The sequence below is a fragment of the Nanorana parkeri genome, unplaced genomic scaffold, assembly GCF_000935625.1.
Source record: "Nanorana parkeri isolate BGI_ZX_2015 unplaced genomic scaffold, ASM93562v1 scaffold307, whole genome shotgun sequence".
NCBI lineage: Eukaryota > Metazoa > Chordata > Amphibia > Anura > Dicroglossidae > Nanorana > Nanorana parkeri.
Genome location: NW_017306575.1, coordinates 204,840 through 229,885, shown reverse-complemented (window position 1 = coordinate 229,885; position 25,046 = coordinate 204,840). Strand labels below are relative to the sequence as shown.

The 25,046-nt window shown below is 39.5% G+C and overlaps 1 protein-coding gene across 1 annotated transcript in view; it reads left to right on the top strand.

Moving 5' to 3' along the window:
- The window catches only part of ERCC6L2 (ERCC excision repair 6 like 2), a 97,998-nt gene extending 87,816 nt beyond the window's left edge, over positions 1 to 10,182 (top strand). The window contains exon 19 of the mRNA XM_018557865.1: positions 9,258 to 10,182. Coding sequence (XP_018413367.1) covers positions 9,258 to 10,146 — 889 coding nt within the window. The 3' untranslated portion in view covers positions 10,147 to 10,182. The remainder of the gene's footprint in view (positions 1 to 9,257) is intronic.
- Positions 10,183 to 25,046: the final 14,864 nt, after the last annotated feature.

Below are 25,046 nucleotides of genomic sequence, written 5' to 3'. Positions count from 1 at the left end.
TGATCTGAGCTGAGTTGATGTTATGGACATATTACCACGATTAAGTAATTATTATTTTTTTTTAAATCCGTTGGTGAGTAGAGATATTTGGTGCTTAAGTAATTAGGGGTTAGAAAAGTTAAAGTTGGCACCCATTCTACCACAATGAAATGTACTAAAATAAAGATTAATATTCAGGGGTTGAGTGTACAGATTAAATAACACATCTATATAAATAACACATCTAATATTTTACCGTGCCAGCAAATGAGCAGACTATCCCCTTCCAATCATCTTCTGATAGAAAAAGGTCTCCTCCACCTATTTTTTCATGGTTTATCAAGAATGGAAAGCTTTGTACTCAACAACAGGGCATAATTAGAGAAAATTATTATTATACAGAATTGATATAGTGCCAACAGTTTGCACAGCGCTTTACAATATAAGGAAGACATTACAATACAATTCAAGACAAGATGCTAAGGAGGGCTCTGCCCGTGAGGGCTTACAATCTAAAAAGGGCGGGCAAGTGGTACATGAGGAGGTAGCTGTGTGGGGATTGACTTTTTGAGAACGTGATGTTTCAGTGGTTAGTTAGAGGTGGGATAGGTTTCCCTGAAGAGATGAATCTTTAGGGATCGCCTAAAAGCAGTCAGAGTGGGAAATAGATGGACAGGTTGGGATAAAGAGTTCCAGAGGATGGGAGAGACTCTAGAGAAGTCCTGGAGGCGAGCATGGGAGGAGTTGTTGAGGGAGCTGGAAAGCAGAAGGTCTCTGGAGGAGCGGAGGGGACAGTTAGGGTGATACTTTGAGACAAGGTTTGAGATATAGCCGGGGGTAGAGTTGTGGATAGCTTTGTAAATGGTTAATATTTGAGTTGTATCCTTTGGGCGAGTGGAAGCCAGTGGAGGGATTGGCAGAGGGGGATTGCTGACACTGAGCGGTTGGTTAGGTGGATGAGTCTAGCAGCTGCAGTCATGATAGACTGAAGGAGGGATAGCCTTTGTAGAGGTTGGCCAATGAGGAGGGAGCTGCAGTAGTCAGGACGAGAGATAACAAGTAAGTGGATGATTAGCTTAGTGGTTTCATTGGTGAAGAAGGGGCGTATATTGGGGTTGTTAGGAAGGTGAAGACGGTAGGATTTGGATAGGGATTGGATGAGGGGCAGAAAGGTGAGGTCTGAGTCCAGGATGATACCTAGCACCTTGGTATGGGGGAGAGATGAATAGTTGTGTTATCAATCTCAAGGGAAAAGTTGGGGGAAGGTGCACGGGCAAGAGGAAATATCATGAGCTCAGTTTTTGAAAGATTGAGTTTTAGGAAGTGTTGTGACATCCAGACATATATGTCAGTTAGTAGATTAATGACACGGAAGGACACTGTGGGGGTGAGTTGTGGAGTAGAAAGATATATTTGAGTGTCATCGGCATAGAGATGGTATTGGAAGCCATGTGAGGTTATTAACTGACCAAGAGAGGTGGTGTAGATAGAAAAAAAGAAGGGGTCCAAGGACAGATCCTGGGTGCAAAAATTGAAAAAAAGGGCCTCAGTCATGAAGGGGTTAACTGACAAGTCTCTCTATGTACCACAGCTTTTTTTTATGGGCGCATTTGAAAGAGTCACTTACTTAAGTTCTTCAGTGGCATGCCATCTTAAGATGCTAATGTATGCAGTGGTCAAGACTCCAAAATCCTGCAGTTTTAGAAAATGATATCAAATTACATTTTTTTTATTTAGTCAGTGATTGTAGTTAAAATATCGGCTGAGCCATATGCAATAATCTTTATATAGAGGGAATCCTTCAAATGAAAGATTAGACCGCATAGGGCTGTTTAGGGATGAAGGCTTGCAAGTAGATGACTTCTCCCTTGGGTCCTATGGAGGATCTGCTGCTCTTGTGCAGTACACTGCAGCCTGCCATCTTAGTGTAAAGGATGTGAGCCTTCAAGTCTGGCATAGGCTGTGGCTGGTGAAGAAGAGTGCCTGTTTATCTTAGGTACGTTAAAGGAGGTATACGAGGGGATAAAGTTAGAATCTATTTATATATAAGTTCTGTTATCCTTTAAAGGCCAACTCCAATGTTGTAACAAAAAATGAGAATACACAATGCATTGCAAGAGTGAAATTAAAGAAACGGCTATTACTGCAGTACTCATCCTCTCTCCTATGCTGTCTCCCAAAGACTCATTGCTCTGGCATCCAAAAAAATCGATCTTTATAAACTGCTATTATAGTTGCCCAGGTGGGCTGCGTTGTCAAATTCACCAATAAAAGGAGCATCTGGTAAATTTTAGATATTCCAGGTTCATGAAGACTTGGCGCTGTAAGAGAGAGGAGTACCAGTCAGTATAGATAATGTAACTAAAGAGCAACTAAACCCAGAAACAGAAAAGGAATATGTTGCAACATACCCGCGTTTAGATTTATTGGCATTGGTTTTTTTTTAAATCAGGCCTTTTTCTCTTTATTTTTATCTGGCAGTCCTGCTCCAAGGCTGACAATGCTCCCTTACTTTACTATATCTAAGAAGGAACAGTGTTGTCACCTTAGGCTGCTCTCCTGATTTGGACCTTAAACACTTTTCAGGAAGTTAGAAGGACCTTCTAGGAAGTTACAAGGACTTTCTGGTAAGATAAACAGGTATTTCTCTGTACCTGCTGAAAATCTAGTAATGCAGCCACCACATTAGAGGACTGTTGAGATGTAGTTAATTTATTTTTTTGCTCTTGGGGCATCACATTTTTCTCAGTTTATCAAAGAATATTCATGCTGAATTATCAGTGTGTAAAGAATTGAACACTTTACGAATTGCATCTGGAGGCAGGAGCTAAGCTGAATTTCACTCTTATTTTTTAAATGAAACCACATTCCAGAAACAATGTGTCACATCACAGGTTACGTAACAATAGGAATAGGGTTAATTATTGACATTCAAATGCTGTGATGTCACCACAAATACTAAAACAAAGGATATGCAATATTAACTTTGAGGTTGGTCCTGCATTGTGTTTTAAAAATGTTTTTCAGAACAGAAAAAAGCTTTTTGAAATTTTGCCATTTTTATCATTTTAGTATTTTTCTTCTTTTTTTTTGTATGAATTGTCGCCATAAAAATGCTGGTATATTTACAACAATTATGAATTCCGTGTATTCCAATGGAATATTACAATGGATTAAGCATATGCAATATGACTCTACAAAATATTTAGTTTATTATGTATGGCTTTTATGTTGATCTACTCCAAATTATATTCTGCTGTTTGTAAGTAAACAGTCGTAGTATATATTACACAAAAAGGAACTGCTTCTGTGCAGTGCAGTTAGACATAGTATTAAAGGTGAACTATAGGGTTAAGGCTTTTTCCCATAGTTCTGCTCAGGGTAACGGGAGGACACAAACTAGCGTCCTCCCGTTACCCTAGGCTCAGTATACCGCGAGCTGTAGCTCACGGTATACTGAGACGCCGCAGTATACCGCGAGCTGCTGCTCGCGGCATAGCAGTCAAAGATAGAAGAAGAGGAGAGTGTTCACAAATGAGAGTGGTTATGGTTGGAAGTGAAGCAAAATGCTTATGATGGAGAGGAGAGTAGGTATGGAAATAGTGGGTAAACAGAACATCTGCCAGTGTAGAGCAATGAGATGAAGCATCATAGCGCAGTGTTTTTGTATATGCAAAGGAGGGGCGATGAAGTTGTGTTGGTCAGCATTAGCCTATAATGTTGAAAAGCAATTACATTTCTGCATAATTTTCCAAATTACTTACAGATTAAAAAAAAAAAAGAAAGGTATTGGTTGTACAGGTATTCACCCTATTTGCTGTCAAACTACTAAAGAAGCTAGTGCAATCAACGACAGAAGTCAAATTGGCACTTAAATTGAGTCCACCAGTGTGTCAGTGTCAGACCATCTCAAAATAAAACAACCGCCTTAGTGAGACCCCTAAATTTGTTAAGGTACTAAGAACATATAAATCCCAGACTTTGTGGAAATGGTTATGTTAAAGCCACTTAACTGAATTGGTGAGTCTGTGGGGTGCAGAGCCAGAGACTGGATTACTATAGAAGCCTGTTTTTTTATTTGTTAAAACATTCTGGGTTGTGCTGTTTTTATTTTATTCCCAAGCTAGAGTTGAGTTTAAGGCATCTATTAAAATATATACAGAATATTTTGCCTGATGGTTTTTGGATATGGATTTGAAATAGGGATTTTTTTTATTATGCCTACAAAGTTGTGATTGTTTTTATGCATGTGTTTTTGTTTTATTAAGAGGTAATAGATATAAAACAAATCCACTACTCTTGACCTCGGCCCTTGTCCCTCTCCCATCCTTAGGGACCTCCCCCCAACCCTCCCTCTCACTCCTTTCTTCTACCACAACCACTGTTCTCTCCCCTCTCAGGGGCATGCAGGAATATCTTCAGCATTGGTATACAGTACAGTTCTCCAACTCCCCTTTTAACACTCTCTTACGGACTCACATCTCTGATACATGTTTTTTCTTAATGCATATTATGCTGTATATCATCTGTGGAAATTGCACTTGAAGATACTGTTTTACTACACCAATATGACTTGTTACCAACTGATGCTGTACTGTATACGTGTCACTACAAATAAAACATTTTATAAAATCATTATTATAAAATTCTAGCTCTGGTAGAACTAAATGGGGCAGGATCAAATTTTTGAAAGCAGCATATCCATTTAATAGTATCTAATATGGACAAACATGATTGAATCACCTTGGAGCTTGACATCTCTGTAATATCACTAGACTATGTATTGGTATGTAATAGCTAATTATTATATCAAAACTGGAGATTTCTACCTCACTTCAAAGACTATCAACGACAGTGTAAAACAAGCTGTATGAGTCTAGCATATTACTTGCCCCCAGTATTGCATGCATGTTTAACATATTATAGCCAAAGTTCGTTTTTATAAGGGAAAAGTGAGTGAAGCAATTCCCCATTTCTAAGGTCGCATTGTTGGGTTAAGGTTGAGGTCACAATCTTGGCAGAAGAAAGGTAAAGCTTTCTTGGCAGCCACAAACAAAATACCAAACTGGAATTTGGATACATAAAACTACAGTGTCCCACAATTGAAATCCCTTAAGCTCTATAAACCAAATATTTATTTGCTAATCCCCCAGAATGGATTTTGGACATAATTAATAAACAGCATAAGATCTTGTAACCCTGTGCAAAATCTACACAGTGGTCCTGGATATTACAAAATATTTACATTTGCTTAGATAAGAAATAACATTGCACTAAATGGCTTAATCAAAGTGATTTCTGAAGAATTGTCTCACAAATTAAAAAAGGAAAGTTCTAGAAAAAATGATTTAGTTCAGACATGATTACATATGACACCAATTCTAAAAATTAAAGCTACATCCACTAAATCTGAAATACTTTAAGTTTGAGCTCCAGGGAGATGGCTAAATACGCAGTTGAGATACATATATCAGGGTTGTCTTACCTGCCAAAAGCTTTGTATTTCTGTCTATCCCATTTTAAGATTTACAAAGCCTTACCATAGAGAGCAACTTTTGACCTGACTTTTTTTTTTTGCTGCAGTTCCCTGTCCCCAGCCTGTTATTGGATAGTGACGGAGCAGGGACAGACTGAGGTCATCTCTCCTATCTGCATTCTCCTTTTAAACCCATGTGCATGCAGAATCCCCTGATAGGACTCGAATACTTAATGGCTAAGTGTTGTCAGCTTGCAACAAAAAGTGATGTTACTGGCAGGATCTCCACATAAGAAACTTTGTAACAGAATCCTAAAAAACATCCTGTTCACACTAGTGCAATTTGTCCTACGCCTGCTGCAATGCACAATAATGGAAATCATATTGAGGGGAATTTATTAAAACTGGAGCTGACAAAATCTGGAGCAGCTGTGCATGGCAACCAATCAGTTCCTCTCTTTCATTTTCAAAGCTTAACGGAACAAACTGAAGAGAGAAGTTGATTGATTACTATGGGCAACGGCTCCAAATTCTGTGTGCCCCAGGTCTGATAAACCCCCCCCCCCTCCCATTATTCTTTATGGTGCCCATTCACATGAGTGCAACATGGTGCAGTGCAATTTTTCAAAAGGTGCAGGAGCTTCTATAGATGTTTTTATACTAATATTTTTCTTTTAACAAGACTCTTCTTTTTTGCTTTGATTGCAACTACCTTGAGTGGGTATCCTCAGTCTCCACAGTCTGGCTTGTAATTTGATGTTGTTGGGAGAGCCTGGAAGTAACCTCCAAGCGCTGGGTTCCCGTGGGGCACTTTCCAGACTCTGTTCTGGTAAAAGTTAGCTGTGGAGTGCGTTCCTGGTCTAAAACTGCTGCCATTGCCTTGGAGCTTGCCCTGTCTCTGAAGACTCGCTTAGTGAGTAGGCCAGTCAGGTGAAGTATCGGGAGCTACCTCATTCACATAGGTCTCTGATGGCTATTTTTTCCCTGTTCCTGCCGGATTTGCAATGGAAGGGGTTAAAGTTGTTGGACTGAGAACTGACATCATCCTCTGGGTTGGTTACGCATGTTCTGCCCTCTTTTTTCCACCATACAGCATAAAGGAAGCATCTCCCTACTGCTGATTCTGCTTGCAAAGAGCAGAAGGGAGCTTAGATATTTGATTCTCTACTGCTGCTCGCGTACAGTAATTTTGGTTACCTCCAGTCATCTGAACCTCCCCTGATACCAGCTGATCTCCAATCTACCCTGAGAGTACACATTGCCCTACCACCACTTGGTGGCAATATGTCTTAATCTATGTGTTGTTTTTGGAGCCCGTGAGTAAAAAGCATTTTATCTGCATTGCTATTGACTGACAGCATCTCTTTGGACATGCTCCTGACAGCATCCTTAAAAATGCTGCTGGTGGCAAGAGCACCCTTTTTCCGCAGCAGAAGAAGCCTAAGGAACATACTCCAAAGTCGTCTTCTTCCCTAAATGTTAATGAATGTCCCTTTTCCTTACTCCACTCCCCTGACATCCTTATCAAGACTTTTCAAGCTTGGTAGCCAAATCCTCTGTGTTCCTTTGCATGCAGGTGCACTCCTACTTTCCATAGTGAAAGGACATTTGTTAATCTTTGTGGACAGACTTTGATACATGGAGTGACACTAGGAGAAGTCTCTATAATGGGGACACAGACCACCATAAAAACATGATGGTTCTGTTCCTTCCGCACTTTAAAGCACAAGTCCATGCAAAAATGAAGGATCCACATTTAATCCAGTAATGTAGTCAATATAGCTAAATGTATTTAATTCAACAGTACCTTGGTCTGTCCTTTGTACTAGCCTCCTACAATCCCCTGCACATCAGCATTCAGACTGAAAGAGGAACTGGCAGCCAATAAGGCTTTACAACATTAAATAGTAACGTGAACCTAACAATGGAGTTTATTGAAAAGGAAGATAAATCACAGAGATGTCATAACTTGTGACCTGCTGTAACTTCACTATCCTGTCACAAATGCTATGAGAGGGTTTCTTCTAACAAGTTACCTATATAAATAGGGCACTTACCTAGTTTAAAGTGGGCTACCTCAATTAGCAAAGGATTTGAAGTTTAGTTTGTGACCCATGCACCTGTATCCTAAACAGCTGACTGTGATAGTTTTTACAAACATCTCCTTTGATTACTGATTTTCTTTTCCATCAGTTTTCTACTTAAAACACATGCACACCTAAGACGTGAAGTGGTGATGGGCATGTTCTATACAGGCACAGTGCAGCCTAATAGAATTACAAAGGGATATTTATGAATGAGGCTGAGCTCTTAAAGTATCACTTCTTCTGTTTTGATATACTGTATTTTACCCTATTTTTGTCTTCATAGATTTCTGAGAATAATATAACGTTTTTTTGTGGCAAAAGCTTTTTTTTAGAATGGTAGTTTTTATCATTTTTAAAGTGACTTGTCGCTTGTCATTACTTGTGTCATCTACTTGACACCCGTTTAATGTTAATTTAGTCTTTGTGTAGACACATGCCTGCAGCGTTGACATAGTTTTGGGTTTGAGCCATGTGTGTAATGAGACTTGGACAGCATGTTAAAGAATGTAAAAGTGACTTGGATTGTCCCCCCTCAGCACTAGCTGTACCTCAGCTAAATGTAATTAAAACTCTGCACATATGTGTTAGACATTACATGTCCAAAAAAATGAAATATGGTGTTGATTACCATTGGAAAGCATTTAGAATAGTTATCAGTTCCAGTAAAGTAAGACTTTTACAACAAATGCAATTTTTAGAAATGTTTAAATAAATGTAATTCAACCTCTTAAATTGTGATAGAGTATATCTATCAGAGTTGGACTTTTTAAACATCACATGATTACATTTTGTTTGGAAGACTGTCATTAAGAAAATGTTAAAGGCTTACCTGTGTTATACTGTTCTAGTTAATGTATTAAAGCTAAACTCCTAGCAAACAAACAAATACACAACTGATTTACATATATGCCTGTCAAACAATGTAATTCAATTTAACCAGTCTTGTGATCCAGGCACCCTAGTCAGATCGCACAGACAAGTGCTAGGTCTCCCTACACCCTGCACTGCACCTAATCAATGCAGCCTGTTCTCAAGCTGGGTATACACTAGTAGATTTTCAAACGAATGCATTAAGGTAAAAAACACCCAGAGTTTAATACTACTATAGTGTCAGTAAAATGTCCTAATAATTTTCATAAGGTTTCTGTGCCCTTTACATGCTAAGCCAGAGTGGGTCACATGTCCTGGTGATGTCACTTCAGCTTTTTCAGCCCCCCGGCCATGCAGAATGGAGTGAAGCTTGTTGCTGTCTGTAGGGCAGGTCAGATGATTAACTGACAGCTACACTCCACTCTGCATGCACTGGGGGAGGGCCTAATTGAAGCCATGTCACCAGTACATGTAACCCGATGTGTCTTAGCCCATGCCCCCAACCCAGGCTGCATTAAGGTGAATAAAAGAAAGAATCACATGATCTAGAAATTAAACAATAAGAAAAAGGTATTTATCATTTTATTTTTACAGTGTTGCCTCTGTAAATTAATTGCTGGTGGTGTGCCCCATCATTTAAAATTGAAAATAAACTTTTGGGTGCTGCAGTATTTTTTATTAGAATTCCTGTATTAAAAGTACAAAGTATATGTTAGTGACTTCATTTATTAGCTCAAGTATATGTTAACAACTTCATACAATGTATTATAATTGATTGGATGCTACATACATTTACTGTAAATGTCTGTCTAAGTCTAACGAATGATGTATTTTTGATGTTCCAGGAGACATTTTGAGCAGATGGTGTCATATTTCAAAATGGACTCAACCGAACAGCTAGCTCACCACCTCGTGAAAGTGAACTCACATGTACGGCAAAGTATGCTCCGAGAATTTTATGCCAGTCAACATACAGAGGTGGCAGAGTTATACCCTGTGCATGCTCCACTTCTTGAAAGAGAAAGGGACAGTATTCCCAAAATTAGGGATGTTGAAATCAAATCAAAAAAGCGACGTAAAAAAACTCACTTACCCAAGGAAGCCTTGGAGACGCATGTAAATACTAACAGTAACCACACTATAGTATTGGATATTGATCTTGCTGAAAGTGATGACATTAAACCTGACAAGAAAATAGATACGCCTCCTATCACAGAGAAAGGAACGCAATGTCAAAGCAATACTCTACAAAGGATGTGTTCACCATATAGAGAATTTGAAATGGCAGAGCCACATACAAGTGCTATATCTGACCAGATCAATAATGTCACACACTACAAAGCACTGAAGCAAGAAAAAGTGAAAAATAAAGCAAAATCTGTCAGTGACTTGCTTGGTGATACATCCATACTTGATGATCTTTTCAGCAATTCCACTCTCCGACAAGCATCTGCCTTACCAGTAAGAACCCAGTGTGATTCGGTCACAACTAAATTCAGGCACCGCACTAAAGATTTCTGGGATATCCTCACTGAACAAAATGATGAAAGTATTAACCGGCTCACTGACTTGTCTGTCATTGAAAAAGCTTGTGAGACGTCCATTGTGCCTTCAGTGGCTAAGAAAGAAACGTGGAATGATTCACTGTGGGTAAACAATGACAATTTTGTATGGAAGAAATATGAAACAAGCAACTCGGAAGCCCCGTCCTCAAGTAAATCATGCCATCAATAATGTATACAGGTTTAGATATTGATTAAGGTGATCTACCTCAGGCAAGAAAGCAGTTGAGGAAAACAAGCATTCACATTCTGGAGCAGCATCTTTTGCTTGAAAATAGTTAACATGTATTACTTAAAGTGTTGTACTTCCTCAGTACTTCCCATTACTTATAGCATTGTATTTCCTTAATATGCAAGTGCTAGGGAGATGTCCATACTTCCTTGACATAGTACCTTTAATACCAGTTCTTTATCAGTGTTAATTGTTCTACATCTACATTGAATATTTTATGAGCATTGCATGCAGTGCAAGCAGTTACCAGATAAGAGGATCATCATTAGTCATAATGATGACCTCCACTGTGCTTAGAATTAAATGTTAAAGAACAAATACCACAATATGTCTGCTGTTCCCTTTATTAACCAGAAAAGCTGCCTCTGAGCTCCTCTGTAACTTAGTTTGGTTTGCTACTGGGAACTATTTTCCTAGACTTGCTTTTAGTAGCCAGTAGGTGCACTCTCGTTGGACAGAAGAATGACTGTGAGTGTAGTCTAGCCATGAAATAAAAGTAAGTCAGATTCTGGTGAAAAAGCAAAATGAAATTTGAGCATCGCACAGTAAAGGATCTTCTGGCAAATAAAGATAACAGCAGGCATCTTGTCATTTTTGACCCTAACCTTTAAAAGTGTAAAATGCAGTGCAGATTGAGGTCTTTCTGGTCACCCTAACAGCCCAGAACAAATCACGGTCACAATTTGGGAACAAATCATGTCACTGATTGAGGGGCAGCTAAAATGTGCTGACACCTGCTTTATGTAACAAGTACACTTTCAGAAGGATGCTGTTAGTTAATCAAGTGCTCAGAAGTGACCACCGATAGCATTGCTGCATATATATTGTTGCTCCCACTTGATACAAAGCTGTGGTGGTAATTTTCCTTTAAATGTTTCTCTCCCTCTCCTCCTGATCCATAGACACTTTATTGTCACTGTTCTTTCCTGAAGCAAGGGCAAATAAGTGATATGTTCTACTGGTAAATTACTTTTCCGTTATAGAGGGAAATTAGCCTTAATTCTGCAACATGGAGTATAAATGCACCATGAGAAATCATAACTCAAAGGAGAGAAAACTGTGGGTTAGGGTCTATCAGCAAATAACTGGACAGGTACACACTATACAAAATGTTATGATTTACTTGGAGTAAACCTTTAAATAATAATGCTCACATGTTGGACAGGAAGGACATTAGATTGTCATACATATAACCAAAACCAAATGACAACTATAAATATTACTGCCATGCTGCTATGTTACATTTATACAGAATTTAAAGTTATAGCTGGCTGTAAAAAGGCATCTGATTCAGTTTACACTAGTCATAGGTCTGCATATCTAACGTCTTGCTTTATTTTAATACACACAATAGAACATAAAACGAGACTCATCAACTGTCACCAGTTGGTTTTAAGTCGGAGCTCTATTGTGCAACCTAATGCCACACTGCAACATATATACCATTCCATGACTCTCAAAAGTATATGCATTAAATTGTGCAGTTTGAGGGGCACATCTGAGCTTTACTTTGCAGCCAGTCCTAATCTGCATAAGGATTGCACCCAGGATTGAGGGCTTTCAGGGTGCTTTTCAAAGAATTGAAGGTGCATGCTACTTGCAACAGTTGAACAGTTTTTTTGTTTTCTTTTAGAAAGTCCTTTAAACTAGAAGAATGAATCATATTGTTTGACATCATTGCAGAAAATGTGTTATTACTGTTTTTTTTTTAATATATATTTTATAAAACACTGTGTCATGTTGATGGAATAAGAATTGTTATAGGTTTTATGATGATATTGAATGTTTTTATTTTTTGCCTTGTCAATGCATATAGAGTTTCATATTTATTTAACTTGTGTTATATTGGCATATTATACATTTTGCAGGCATCCAATGTTTGTCAACTTAAAGTTTGGTGTAAAGCAGTTGCACGTTAATTCTTTGTAAGGTTACTGTATACTGTTTTGGCAAGGCAGTGTACAACATTAATCCTGAATATAACTGCACTGATAATTCTAAATATATGCCTAGTATTGTATAATTTTATTTAAAAAAAATGTGTGTATTTACAACCCGTGTACAATAATCCAATAATTTGCGTGTAAGTGTTGTGTTTGTATTTCCTTCTAAATCGTGGTAGTAAAACTTTGGAGATTACCTATCATCCTGCTACTAGAACTGAAATTTTCTATCAGTTAAAGTGTATGTGTAGCCAAAATATTGAAAACCCCTGTCAGTTAATTTTTGCTATCTATGTTCTGTTGGGGTGTCCCAAATATATAACAGGAAGTGAGATGAAATCACTACAAAGTGAGGGGAATTCTCCTCTTAGACAGTTATCGTAACAGGTGTTCCCCCTTGGAGAATTAAAGGAGAACTATGGGGTCAGTGTTTTTCCCCATAGTTCTCCTTAGGGTAACGGAAGGACACAAACTAGCGTCCTCCCGTTACCCTAAGCTCAGTATACCGCGAGCTACAGCTCGTGGTATACTGAGACGCCGGAGCGGATCCCGACGTAGATGATGGGATCCGCCCAGCTGCGTGACAGCTGGCTCTGCCTATCTAGAGGCAGAGCCAGCTGCACCCTCCCCCGTCCGTTCCGCCAGTCAGCGCTGGCAGATGGGAATCCAGCCCCTCCCCCTGTCAGAGAGCCGTGACAGGATCGAGAGGCGAGCGAACCCGGTATGTGTTCGCTCAACTCCCGATCTACTGAGCCGACCTGTGACAGTCTCATTGTCACAGGTCGGCTAGAACTATGAGGTGAGTGAAAAGCACTCACCTCATAGTTCTCCTTTAAGCATGAATTCTTGTTTTTGTAACTCTGGTAAATTGATCACCTACTTAAAAAGGTGATCACTAATGTTATAATTAGTAATATGTTTAATTCATGTGGTTCAGTAATAGATACTCCACTTTATCCATTGATTGACTTCATCAAGCTAATAAACTAACTACAAATATGGTAGGGAAAGAGTCATACTACATTTCAGACTAGTATAGTTTAACACCTTCAGACCAAATTCAGCCAATGTCCTCAGTATAACAGATGCCTCAACATACTCTTGTGATTAGGTACTGCAGGTGTTTGTTTCCTAACAAGTACAATCCATATACCCATTGCACTCCTGACCGCTTATCCATAATAGGAATAGTTGGGTGCATCGGCAGTTGACGGATGGCTACCGTCCAGTAATACAAAAAAGTATAGACAGCGGCACTCCAAAGGTAGAAGTACGTCTATTTATTGACGCACGTGCAAAACATGCTCATTGCGACGTTTCAGGGTCACGCAAGATCCCCTTCACCAGGCAGTACAAGTCGGAGCCATTACGGAAGTGAGTGGCTGTAGAAGCCCATGATCCCAGATTGAACTGAAGTAGTAAGTGGCAGGTAGCGTGTTCTGTAGTCATTTTCTGTACTGGGGTAATAAGGCTGTTCTTCCATAGATACAGTACAGCCACCTCATCTAAGGACTGGTAAGCTGTAATATGTAAACAGTTTGTTTTTGGATGTAGATATTCCTTAGAAGTGGAGTTACTTTCTCTAAACTAGAGATGTAAAAGCTGAAAAATTGGGTGCAGTTTACATATTTCAATCAACTCTTCCATCTTTTGTGTGTTATTTTGTAAATCAATTTAAATAGCATAGCCAAGATAAACACATGTACCGTATAAAGCATGTAGAAACAGAGATGCAATTATAACTTTAGAAATAGGTGTTTACAAACTCTATTAACTGAGTGGGCTAGGTGCAGGGCATTATTATGTCAAGCTAACACTATGAAAGGAAGAGTCATTTGTATAATATGACATTTTATAACAACACACCGATCTCTTTAATGCTCTGACATGTCTGAACTTTGGACAGAGAAGACCTACAGCATTTGTCTACGAGAAGTGCTAGATCTTGTGGTCTGGACTTAAGCCCAGATAAAAAATCATCTCAGATCTGATATGTACATTTTAAATTAAGGATAGCAAGTTTACTCAAGCTTCACTTTGTCTATTTGGAAACATGATATAAATCTATTGCAACACGAGCCATCAACTTAAAGGTTTCCATGAAAAAATCATTTATCACTGTTATACCTGCTGGTAGAAATACTTATTAAGAAGAATAAATCATCTGTTCTTCACTTAAAGTCAAGCATAAGTCTTTTGGCTCAGAAGACATCAGTTAACGACTAATGTCTTGAATGTAGAATATAAAATCAAAACATATGTTTGCTGTAGTCACAATCAGAATGCAGTTAATAAGAACTAAATTATTTTAATTTCTTCTTGTTTTATTGTAAGAGGATTGGATTGGAGGAGCGGATTCAATTTTGTGGGGCTTTAACACACATCAACAGAACTAGAATAGGTAATGTGATTTAATTAATTACAATGAAAAGCACAAAATTAGTGATTGCATAAATTTACACCCTCTTCATGTCAGTATTGAGTAGATGCACCATTGCACCTTATATCTGTGTGGATAAGTATCTATCAATGTTGCATACCTGGATACTGCAATTTTGCCCATCCCTCTATCGAAAAGTTTTCCAACTCTGTCAGGTTGCATTGGGATCTTAATAAACACCTGGACCGAGCCCTCATTGATTACCCTTAATTCTGCTTGTCCACCATATTTCTAACCCGAAATAGACCATATAGAAAAGGTTTAACCAGCAACAGGAGAGTAGCTGGTTACAGAGGTCACCATAGAATCGGGACAAGCAGGATATATGCAAAAATGTATTATACAAAAACTGTAGAAATTAGGAGATAGCCATCAGAAGTTGACTACTATTACTACAATAGTAGTCCAGTAGTAGCATTTCCAGCAAACAGAACAGTGAGCAGAATAGTAGTTGCATAACTAAATCTCCAGAGATTTCTGGCAGCAGAGCCTTAGCTCTCACACTGCAGGTATACAATAATGAGGTCATAGGTACATTTTTCAGGATAAATTAAAAACAAAAGGTACATTTTTCAGGGTACTACTCAAGCACAATAAGCACTTCTAAATGTTCCATCCCACATATCAAATTTTCAGTTTCACTGTAACACTTTTGTTTCCAAGCCATTCTTTGTGTAATTTTGGGTTCTTGTTGGAAGACAAATCTTCTACCAAGACTTCGAGTTCTTTCAGAATGCATCAGGATTTTGTTACACTTTGATGTATTCTAACAAACCTCCCAGGCCTGCTTTAATGAAGCATACCCACAGCATTGAGATGTAATCACCATGTTTCATGAAAGACGTTCATTTTAGTTACCAGGCCTGCTGTAATGAAGCATACCCACAGCATTAAGATGCAACCACCATTGTGTGTTTATGATGATGTACAGTGTTTGGTTTATGCCAAACACGGTGCTTAGTCCATTAACTAAAATACTTAACTTTGGGCTTATCAGACCTTTTTCAAGTTGACTTCAAAATCACCCACAAGCCTTCTATCAAACTGTCATTTCAATTAACTAAGATCTGGGCCCTGAACACTAGTATAAATCAGCATATGAAAAGGGCCTGTTTTTATAGCTATATACAACACTATAACAGAACCCCATCTATAATCAACCTTACCTAAAAATATTTAATTTTATTCAAGACAAAAAGATAAATATAATTTACAATCCTGAAACCATCAGCAATTTCTTAGTTGGTCATTTGATACAGCTGACCAACTAGGGGGAGTTACTTTCTATCTCATTTGTTTTTAAAATGTTATAATGTGTATTGACTATATACAGAATTCTAGCAAACTGGTGGAAAACCTTCATGTGAGTTCTAGTTAACAGTGGTTTCCTTTTTGGCATTCCACCATAAAGCTACTGGTAATGTATGCATACAGTCACTGAAATCTCAACAATCTGAGGTAACTTGTCATAGGTCTCTTGGTGACCTCCCTCAGTAGTCTCCTCCTTGCACAGTCACTCACATTTGGTGGATAGCCTGGACTTAAAGTGACATTAAAGGATCCTTTTTTTCCCTCCCCCCAATGTTAATGTCAGCACTTGCCTTAAATTATGTCTCTTAATCCAATCTTCTTCTTTCCTGATGTTTTCATCTGTCCCTCCAACGGTGCGGCGGCTCTCTCCGATCCAGCGCTGACTCCTCTCTGCTTGCTGGCACTTCTGATTCCACGTTGTCTGCATGCGGGTGCACCTTCCGTCTCTGCTAGTCTCCCGGCCGAGAATTCGACCTGCACATGCGCCCGCCCCAAGATGCCTTGCGGCCGCCCGAACAGTTTTGTTTTCTCAGGGCGGGAGCGCGCAGCGAAAATAAGGTAAGTTTAAACCGCTGTTAAAGCGTTTTGTTTTTAAAAAAAACTGTTTGCCTATATCTACTGCTATATCTACTCTCAATCTGGCTGCTAAACCGTGTGTCTTCACGTGCACACAAAAACGTACAAAACCACTAGATGAAAAAGCATGCTAATAAATGTACAGTAATCAAGTGCTTTACTCTTGTGAAATTGATAATATTGATAGCAAATGAAGCACACTTCTGGCTTAAACTTGCATCTGTATTTAAGTATTACACAAACAACAAATGTTAGGTGTGGACCCATATTGCAGGTCTAGACCTGAAACATGTATGTGTAAGGTACAAGTACAGATGTAAATCTAAGCTAGATGAATGTTTCCATTTTCTTCTTGCTAGTGCTTTGGTGGTGGTCGGATGGTAGATGCCCAGAAAAAGTTGATATTGACAACCAAGACCTTAACAGGGTGTGACAATATGATAGATTGGTACAGATGCAGCTAAGATGCTGCTTTGAAGTATATCATTTACATTTTACAAAAGTTTAAAAAGAAGAAACAAAAGTTTGCATGGCAGTAAACATTTTCTTTTTTTCAGTTTCAGTACTGTTGCCATTCTTTGCATGTTCATGTTCATGGTAGATGATTATCTCCACAGCCCGTGGTGTGATTAATGCTTAGAGCTAAACGCTCCTCAAAGACACATGGGGGCTTCCTTTGCCAATCTAGATGTCGAAGGCAGCAGAGTGAATAACTGAGCCGAAGTGAGCCAAAAGCCGTTCGGCTATTCACGTCAGCCCGGTACAGCTGATTTCAGCCATATATCGGCTAAAATCAGCCGTACATAGGCTGGCTTTGGTTCAGCCGAACATGCTCAGCATGTTCGTTTGAGCTGAAATGACGACACGTTCGACTCAGCCAATTCAACATCTGGATCGTCTGAGCCAAACCTCCGGCAGTTCACTACCATTCGCTCCTATTCTCATAGGGACTGAACGGCAGAGAGTGAATAGCCGAATGTCGCCGCACGGCATTCGGCTCGGTTATTCTGCTCACCACCTGAGGAAGCGAGCAGAATTGTAAAAAATGGCATGTAAATAAAAGAAAAAAAAACTGCATGGGGTCTCCCTCCCGATCCATACCAGACCCTTTAGGTCTGGTAGGAAAGCCAAAAAAATGTTTTAAAAAGTGCAAAGGGTTCCCCTTAAAGTCATACCAGCCAGCCATACCCTTTAGGTCTAGTGGGAGTTTTAAGGAGAAACCCCACCTTCAAATATGTGGGGAAAAAACATGGGGTCCCTCCTAAACTTCCCAACCAGACCCTTAATCCGAGCACAGGTCTGGCAGGGCAGAAAAGGGGGGACGAGCAAGCGCCCTACCCCCTCGCCCTACCTGGCCACATGCCCTCGGCACTGGGAGGGTGCTTTTCCAGGGGTTAAATGTAAATAAATACACCAAACAGGTTTTTGACAATTCATTTGTTCCTTTTCCAAAAACCCGAAAAAATTTAATAATTAATCCAACAAAGTAATCCACTTCAACCACGGCATCCAGCATTGTCAACAATGATGCCGACTCGCCGAAATACGAAAAAGTGCAACGCCTGTCGACCCATCCACACATGCCGCAGAATGACCTGTATGACAGGTGGCAGCAAAAAGTAAACAAATGGGTGAAACAAATGACCTGAGGATACATTGGACTGTCATTGAATGACAACAACTGGGCAGAGCCAGCCGTGACATCATGGTTGACTCCGCCCAATTGTTTACATTTGTGGGGAGAACAGTCGGCTTCGGCAGACCGTTCTCCCTGCTTTGGCTGTGACTTTGGCTCAGCCGAGTCGAAGCATATGCGTTCGGCTCGGCTGAACCGGAGGGCTCCAGCGCCAAAGTGAGCCGAAGGATTAGCCGATGCTTCAGCTTAATCCTTCGGCTTCTTCATAAACAACCCTCTAAGTGTTGAAGCAAAAGGGTAAAATAACAGCCATGGAACCAGCATTTGCAGAATGAGAGGTAACAATGGTAGCCTCCATGTCTCTTGCAGGAAAGGTTTCCTTTAAGGGGTATAGACGGGTGTTGTTTTCCTGTGAAAAGTGCATTTGAAACAAACCTTCAGATTCCCATTTACTTCGATGGTGTAGTGTAGATGAGAGTTCTGAGGCTGCAATTGCCTTGTTTTGTGTTTCTTTGGACACAGCTGGTCCTGATGAAATGCATTTAGGTGGCTTAGTGGTTAGCACTTCTGCCTTGAAGCACTGGAGGTCCCCAGTTTAAATCCATATCAGGACACTATCTACATGAAGTCTGCATGTCTTCCCTAGCCTTGATAAAAAATGAGTCGTTTTTTTTTCCTGAAGCGTAAAGATGGAGATCACCAGCACTTAGTCGAAAGCATTCAATTATTTTGCTTATTTATAGATAGATAGATAGATAGATAGATAGATAGATAGATAGATAGATAGATAGATAGATAGATAGTGTTTAAAAGAAAATGTTGTGCAGTGTATGTGGACGACAAAACCAACTCCAAAGACATGATGTATGATTAAATGGCTCTTGTCTAACTAGGCCCTGTATGTGTGGGTAAGAGGGACCTTAGATTGTAAGCTCCTTGAGGGCAGGGACTAATGTGAATGTGTAGTATGTAAAGTGCTGCATAAACTTGTCAGCGCTATATATACAGAAAAATACAAATAACAATACCAATATTAGGCAAAACAGGTCAACCACAGCATTGTGCTTTACATATTTGAGCAGCACTACATTCAAATTCAAACCGCAACATTTGACAGCAATGCTCATCAACATGAGCCCAAAGTTTACTCTGCATCACAGGACAGCAATTAGAGGAGGTGTGCTCTCTTTCCCCAGGCAAGCAACACCTGTCTCAGAGTTCTGTCTTTCCTTCCCACATAAATGTGTCGGTCATCATTTTGGCCTAGCCTGTTTTCTTTTTCAAATCCTTTGAATTCACTTATAAGGTCAGTTTAGGGTACATATAACTTTTGAAGATCAGGTGGTACATTAAACCCTTCAAAGAAGTTATGATGGGACATGACTAAAGTTGGGTGAACACTGATTTGGAACACTCAGTTTGGGTGTAGATAAGTCATTTGTCTGATAAGTCAGATTTTCAACCATAAGTTTGCAAAAGAGAGAACATTTTTGGAACATAATTAAAAGAAGTAAACTTTCTAAAGTAAAATCACATTTTATTGTCTCAGCTGCTCAAATGATTAGCAAGGCTTTCTGGCTGTGTTTACATTTACTGCAGGGAAAGAAAGAGTACACTGACCTGATGTAGTATTTCAGGGTAATAAAATGCACTCACAAGTGTAGGAGGTTTGCAGTGCCAATCGGCTAGAAGCTGTCTGCATGTGGAGAGCCCACTAATAATGTCCAGTGGTGGGGCTTGAAGATGGAAAGATAAGAAGGGCTGTCATTGACTGAAGAGCAAGGTATTAGATTTGCAGCATCCCAGCTGAGAGGGTGAGGGAAAATTGCTTCCACTCCCAATCTAGCACGCCATTCCTATGGCAATGCTTTGTCAAGTTATCGCAGGCAAAATGCAGCAAACCTACAGCTGTCATATAAATTAGTCAAATCACTGTGCTGCAGGGTGTTATGTAAACCATAGAATGCCTGGACTTTACTGTATCAACATGCATTTTGAGACCCATAGAAACTGAAGAATAACTTTACTTTTGTCAAAGTAAAGGTTATGTCTTCTTGCACAGTACAAGTTTCTATTGCAGACACTTCCAGTTGCATGTGAGCATGGATTTCTTGCCAAGTACCTTAGAACCTCCCAAAATCCACGAGTGACCTATTAAGCAAAAAAGCTAGTTTAGTGGTTGCCAATTCCTGCCTTATGCACCTTACTACTGTACTTGTTAGAAAGGCCACCCCTCGTAGTAATCGTCAATAGGAAAAAGTACATGAGGCAGGAGAGGGCAGTCCGAAGCCAATGCCTGGTGACCTGGTTGTTGTTTGCATAACAGAACACTCCATGTTTTAGGAAGTCCCAGTGGAGTGCTTACTGACATGCAGACAGAACAAATGGCCTTCATAGGAAGGAAAGTGTCAGTCAGCATGTTTCATAGGTCTGTACGTGCACTTAAAGTTGTGCAGTCCATAAAGTTCCTGGTATCCGTTTTCATGAGACCCTTATATTGCAGGGTAGATGGCTTCATCATTGGACAGCACAGTGATGTAAAGAAGCGGCAATGTAGAAGATATAATTGGATCAGTCTCACAATAAATATTTGTGGTTCAAGGTTCCTAAACTATACCATAACTGTGGGCCGCTTATTGTATCCAGATTGCTACATGTACTTATACATCTTATATTGTGTTATGTTTAAATACTAATTTTATCCAAAGGCAAAATGCAAGATATTTCAAACTTTTTCCATTGTTCATATGAAACCTGTCATGTTTACCGTTAACTAGCAGCAGCTGCATGGTATATCCATCTTATAAATGAAAGACATAAAAAATAATGGATAAAAATATCATGTCCACCTCCTTCACAGCAGTACACAGACTGGAAGCAAGAAGGGGCAACACTGTACGTCAGGCTTTATTGCTTTGCACAGTGCACATGTGATTGGCCCAGGCCCAAGATCAGATTATATTGTTTAAATACAAAGTCATCTGACAGGTCTAGGACCTGGCTATGCTGTCTGGATCAGATGATTTCCTAAACCAAATTACAAATCCTTTGACAACTAGCACAGTTTATAGGCATGTTTTTCAGCTGTGTATTTAGCTGTTTACCTGGGGTTGAGCTTCAGTATGCGGCTCCATTTTCAATTACTTCTGTAGGATGTTATAGTATAATAACTATAATAACCGTTTATAGATGTAACTTGTAAGGATGAATTCACATCAGATGCATTGGGGCTGTGCTGGCCATTTTTTACAGCGCAGCCCCATCACAAGACAAGCCAATCTGTCTTGTCGTGGATGGACACCGTTCACACCACCACGTTGTGGTGGAACATGGTGGTGCCACCGCCTCGCACCACGCCTTGTCCATAGAACTTAAAGGAGAACTATGGGGTCAGTGTTTTTCCCCATAGTTCTCCTTAGGGTAACGGGAGGACACAAACTAACGTCCTCCCGTTACCCTAAGCTCAGTATACCGCGAGCTACAGCTCGCGGTATACTGAGACGCCGCACCTGGAGCGGATCCCGACTCGGAAGACGGGATCCGCCCAGCTGCGTGAGTGACAGCTGGCTCTGCCTATCTAGAGGCAGAGCCAGCTGTACCCGCCCCCTCCCCCGTCCGTTCCGCCAGTCAGCGCTGGCAGATCGGAGCGGGGAATCCAGCCCCTCCCCCTGTCATGGCAGAGAGCCGTGACAGGATCGAGAGGTGAGGGAACCCGGTATGTGTTCCCTCACCTCCCGATCTACTGAGCCGACCTGTGACAGTCTCATTGTCACAGGTCGGCTTAGAACTATGACGTGAGTGGAAATCACTCATCTCATAGTTCTCCTTTAATGAAATGTCACTTGCAACATTTCTAAAAAGTTCTAAAGAAAAAAAGTACACAGCGCAATGTGCCATGATTGGCGCATCAGCACTGTGTCGGGCACACCACACCAGCTACTGTGTGATGTAGTGCAGCGGCTGATGTAAATGGGCCCTAATACTTCAAAAAATATTATTAATATGAAAACTCATCTACTGCTCTTAGAGAAAAGCTGTGATAATAACTATTTGTATTTAAACCGTAAGATAGCATAACCCAAATATAACTAAATGCATTTTCAAAAAACAAAAGCTACAGAATTGCCAACAAAACTGCCAAGTGTGTGGCCGGCACAATTGCTGGTTTGCATATTTTCGAGGGTCACCATACCTGAGCCTGTAGTGTGTTCACTGCTTCAAGCTTTTTTAGCCTCACCTACACATATTGGAGGATATCAAGGTTTCACAGCACCGATCATTTAACATGAGACATTAAAGTCCCATCCCCCCCCCACCCTGCTTTAAGGACTTACCTTAAATGATGCCTCCTGATCCGATCATCTTCTTTCCAGTAGTTTTCAGGAGTCCCTCCAGCACCGGTGCTGATCTCTAATCCAGCTCTGACTGCTGTGTCTTCTGTGTTCCACAGTGTCTGTGCTCGTGCATGCTGCTGGGCTGCGTGCATTGACTTACTCTGTGTCTCTCCTCTTCTCCCGGCTGAAGATCTCTACTGCGCATACGCCCGCCCGATGATCCTTCACGGCCGCTAGAGAATCTTCAGATCTTCGGACAGGAGCAAGCGGCGGTTTTTTAACCTTTTTGGTCATTTTTTTATGTTTTTGCATATATAAACTGCTTGCTAGCAGTAGATATATACAAAAAAAAACAACAGACTTTATACTTTGTGTAAAAAAAAAAGTTTAAAAACTTAGTTGCTTAAAAAATTTTTACAAAAACACTGGAAAATGTTTTTAAAGTCCCACGCACATACAAATGCAAACATGGTGTTGAGTGTGTCCACATGCAAAAACAACGATTGCGCCACATGTTACATATCACCAGGAATACCGGAGTGCAAGCAATAATTCTAGGGACATCAGTCACTGATAACACTAAACTGATGAGCGTTAAAAGCTTATAAAGCGTCGCCTATGGCCAATTTTGGGTGTGGTAGTTTTTTATCATTTTGCAGCGCATGCAATTTTAAGGCTTGATATGTTTGGTATCTATTTACCCGACACAACCTAATCTTGCATACTGTACCAAAAAATGAGTTTATAATAAACGTTTCATAACATAGGGAAAACAGGTTTTCAGTAGTTTCTTTATATATAAAAATAAAAACCTCAGTGGTGAATAAATACCACCAAAGGAAAGTTCCATCTGTCCCAAAAAATTATATAAAATTAATTTTGGTGCAGTGCTTTTCATGACCGAATAAATGTCAAAGTACCTCAGCACTGAATACTGAAAAATGGCCTGGACAGGAAGGGGGTTTAACACCTTGGTCTTCAAGTGGTTAAATCACTGCATTGCTATTTTATAGAACCTTGGACAACCTGTTCCAGAAGCTGAGATATGCTAGGCTTTCTAATAAGGACCATTTATTTTCTTGCATGTAATGTGTAAACTATCTTTAGTATTGGCTTTAGAAGAGATTATTACAATCAATAATGTGGGTTAAACCTTCGGAAAACTTTTGACTGTTAATAAAAGCTCTTTTAAATCCCAGCAAGGTAACTGATGTAAATCAATTTGTTTCTGTCTTGAATATTCATTGACATATGCTGTTTTATCAGCATGTCTTGGTTTAATGCAGAATAAATATATATTTTCCTTGGGTGACTGAAGAAGCATAATTACTGTATTCATTCCCAGCCAGCAACCTTGGGAGTAAACCATACTTTAAACCGCCACAGACAGATTTAAACCACAGAGAGGCTGGAATTTTTGGGGGCTTAGCAGTGGATAGGAGAAAGGGTCACCACTAATTGTGTCAGGAGTTATATCATGGTTACATTATGAGCAGAGCACACAAATCACCAGTATATTATCATAACAAATTAAAGCTGCAGATAGAGGTTCTAATCCGCCTTCATTTATTATTCTGGGTTCAACTTTCCCTTTGTTTGACAGTTTGAATCGTAAAGCAGGTAAATCATTACTCATTTCTACACTTTTTTTCCAACACTTTATTTTTCACTTGTATTGTATTCTGGCCCTGTAGAACATAAATAATGATAATCTGTGTTGGGATGGAATGCTAGGAAATTATCAATTAGGTTTGAGTGACCGAAACATGAGGGTTACTTCCTACCTTCATGTTAAATCCTTCAGTTTATATGGGTAGTGGGCTGTAAGTTTTAACTGATTAACGTTTATCACAATGACTCCATGTAAAGATGACATGCTTTTACTGCAAAATATCTAAGGCATTACAAAATCAAACAAAAGGCACATTTGAAATACAGCAACAACAAAAAAAAGTGTTGTGTTCGAATGAGATAAAATTGTCATTCTAATGCAGTGATACCTGTAATTGTATCTACAGTATGCTGTATTCATACATCCTAAAAGGAAATATGATTGATTTTATTGTATTTTCATTTTATGTTTATGCGTTTTTGAACAGAACTTTAAAATCTGCTTTTTATTCTATATACGCAATCTTTGTTTCACAAATAAGCATTTAATACATAAAGGTTTCCCAGAGCACGGTGGGATATCTAAAGCGACAGTGCAGCAGTAGCACCCTTTCTTAGGGTCGACAAAGTCTAACTGAAATGTTGGACAAAGCCATCAAGGTGATGCTTTGTCCAACATTTCAGTCACCTGCTGACTCTGATACCTTTGTGTGTAAATTTCAGCTTGTGCAATTGAGCCGTGTAGAGAGCCTTATTTTTTTTCCGCTGCTAGCTTAAGAGGAGAAACAAAATACTAAGATACAATAATAAATATGTACCGGACTACAGAATATTTTTTTGTTTTCTTCTAAACATAATGTATACTAAACTACTACATATCCCTTTTATGTTATACTCCAGGTTTGTTAAAAAATAACAATTTACAGGTATTAAAAAACTACAACTGTAGATCCTTGTGCGCTAAACCCTTAAAAAAATACTTTTATATG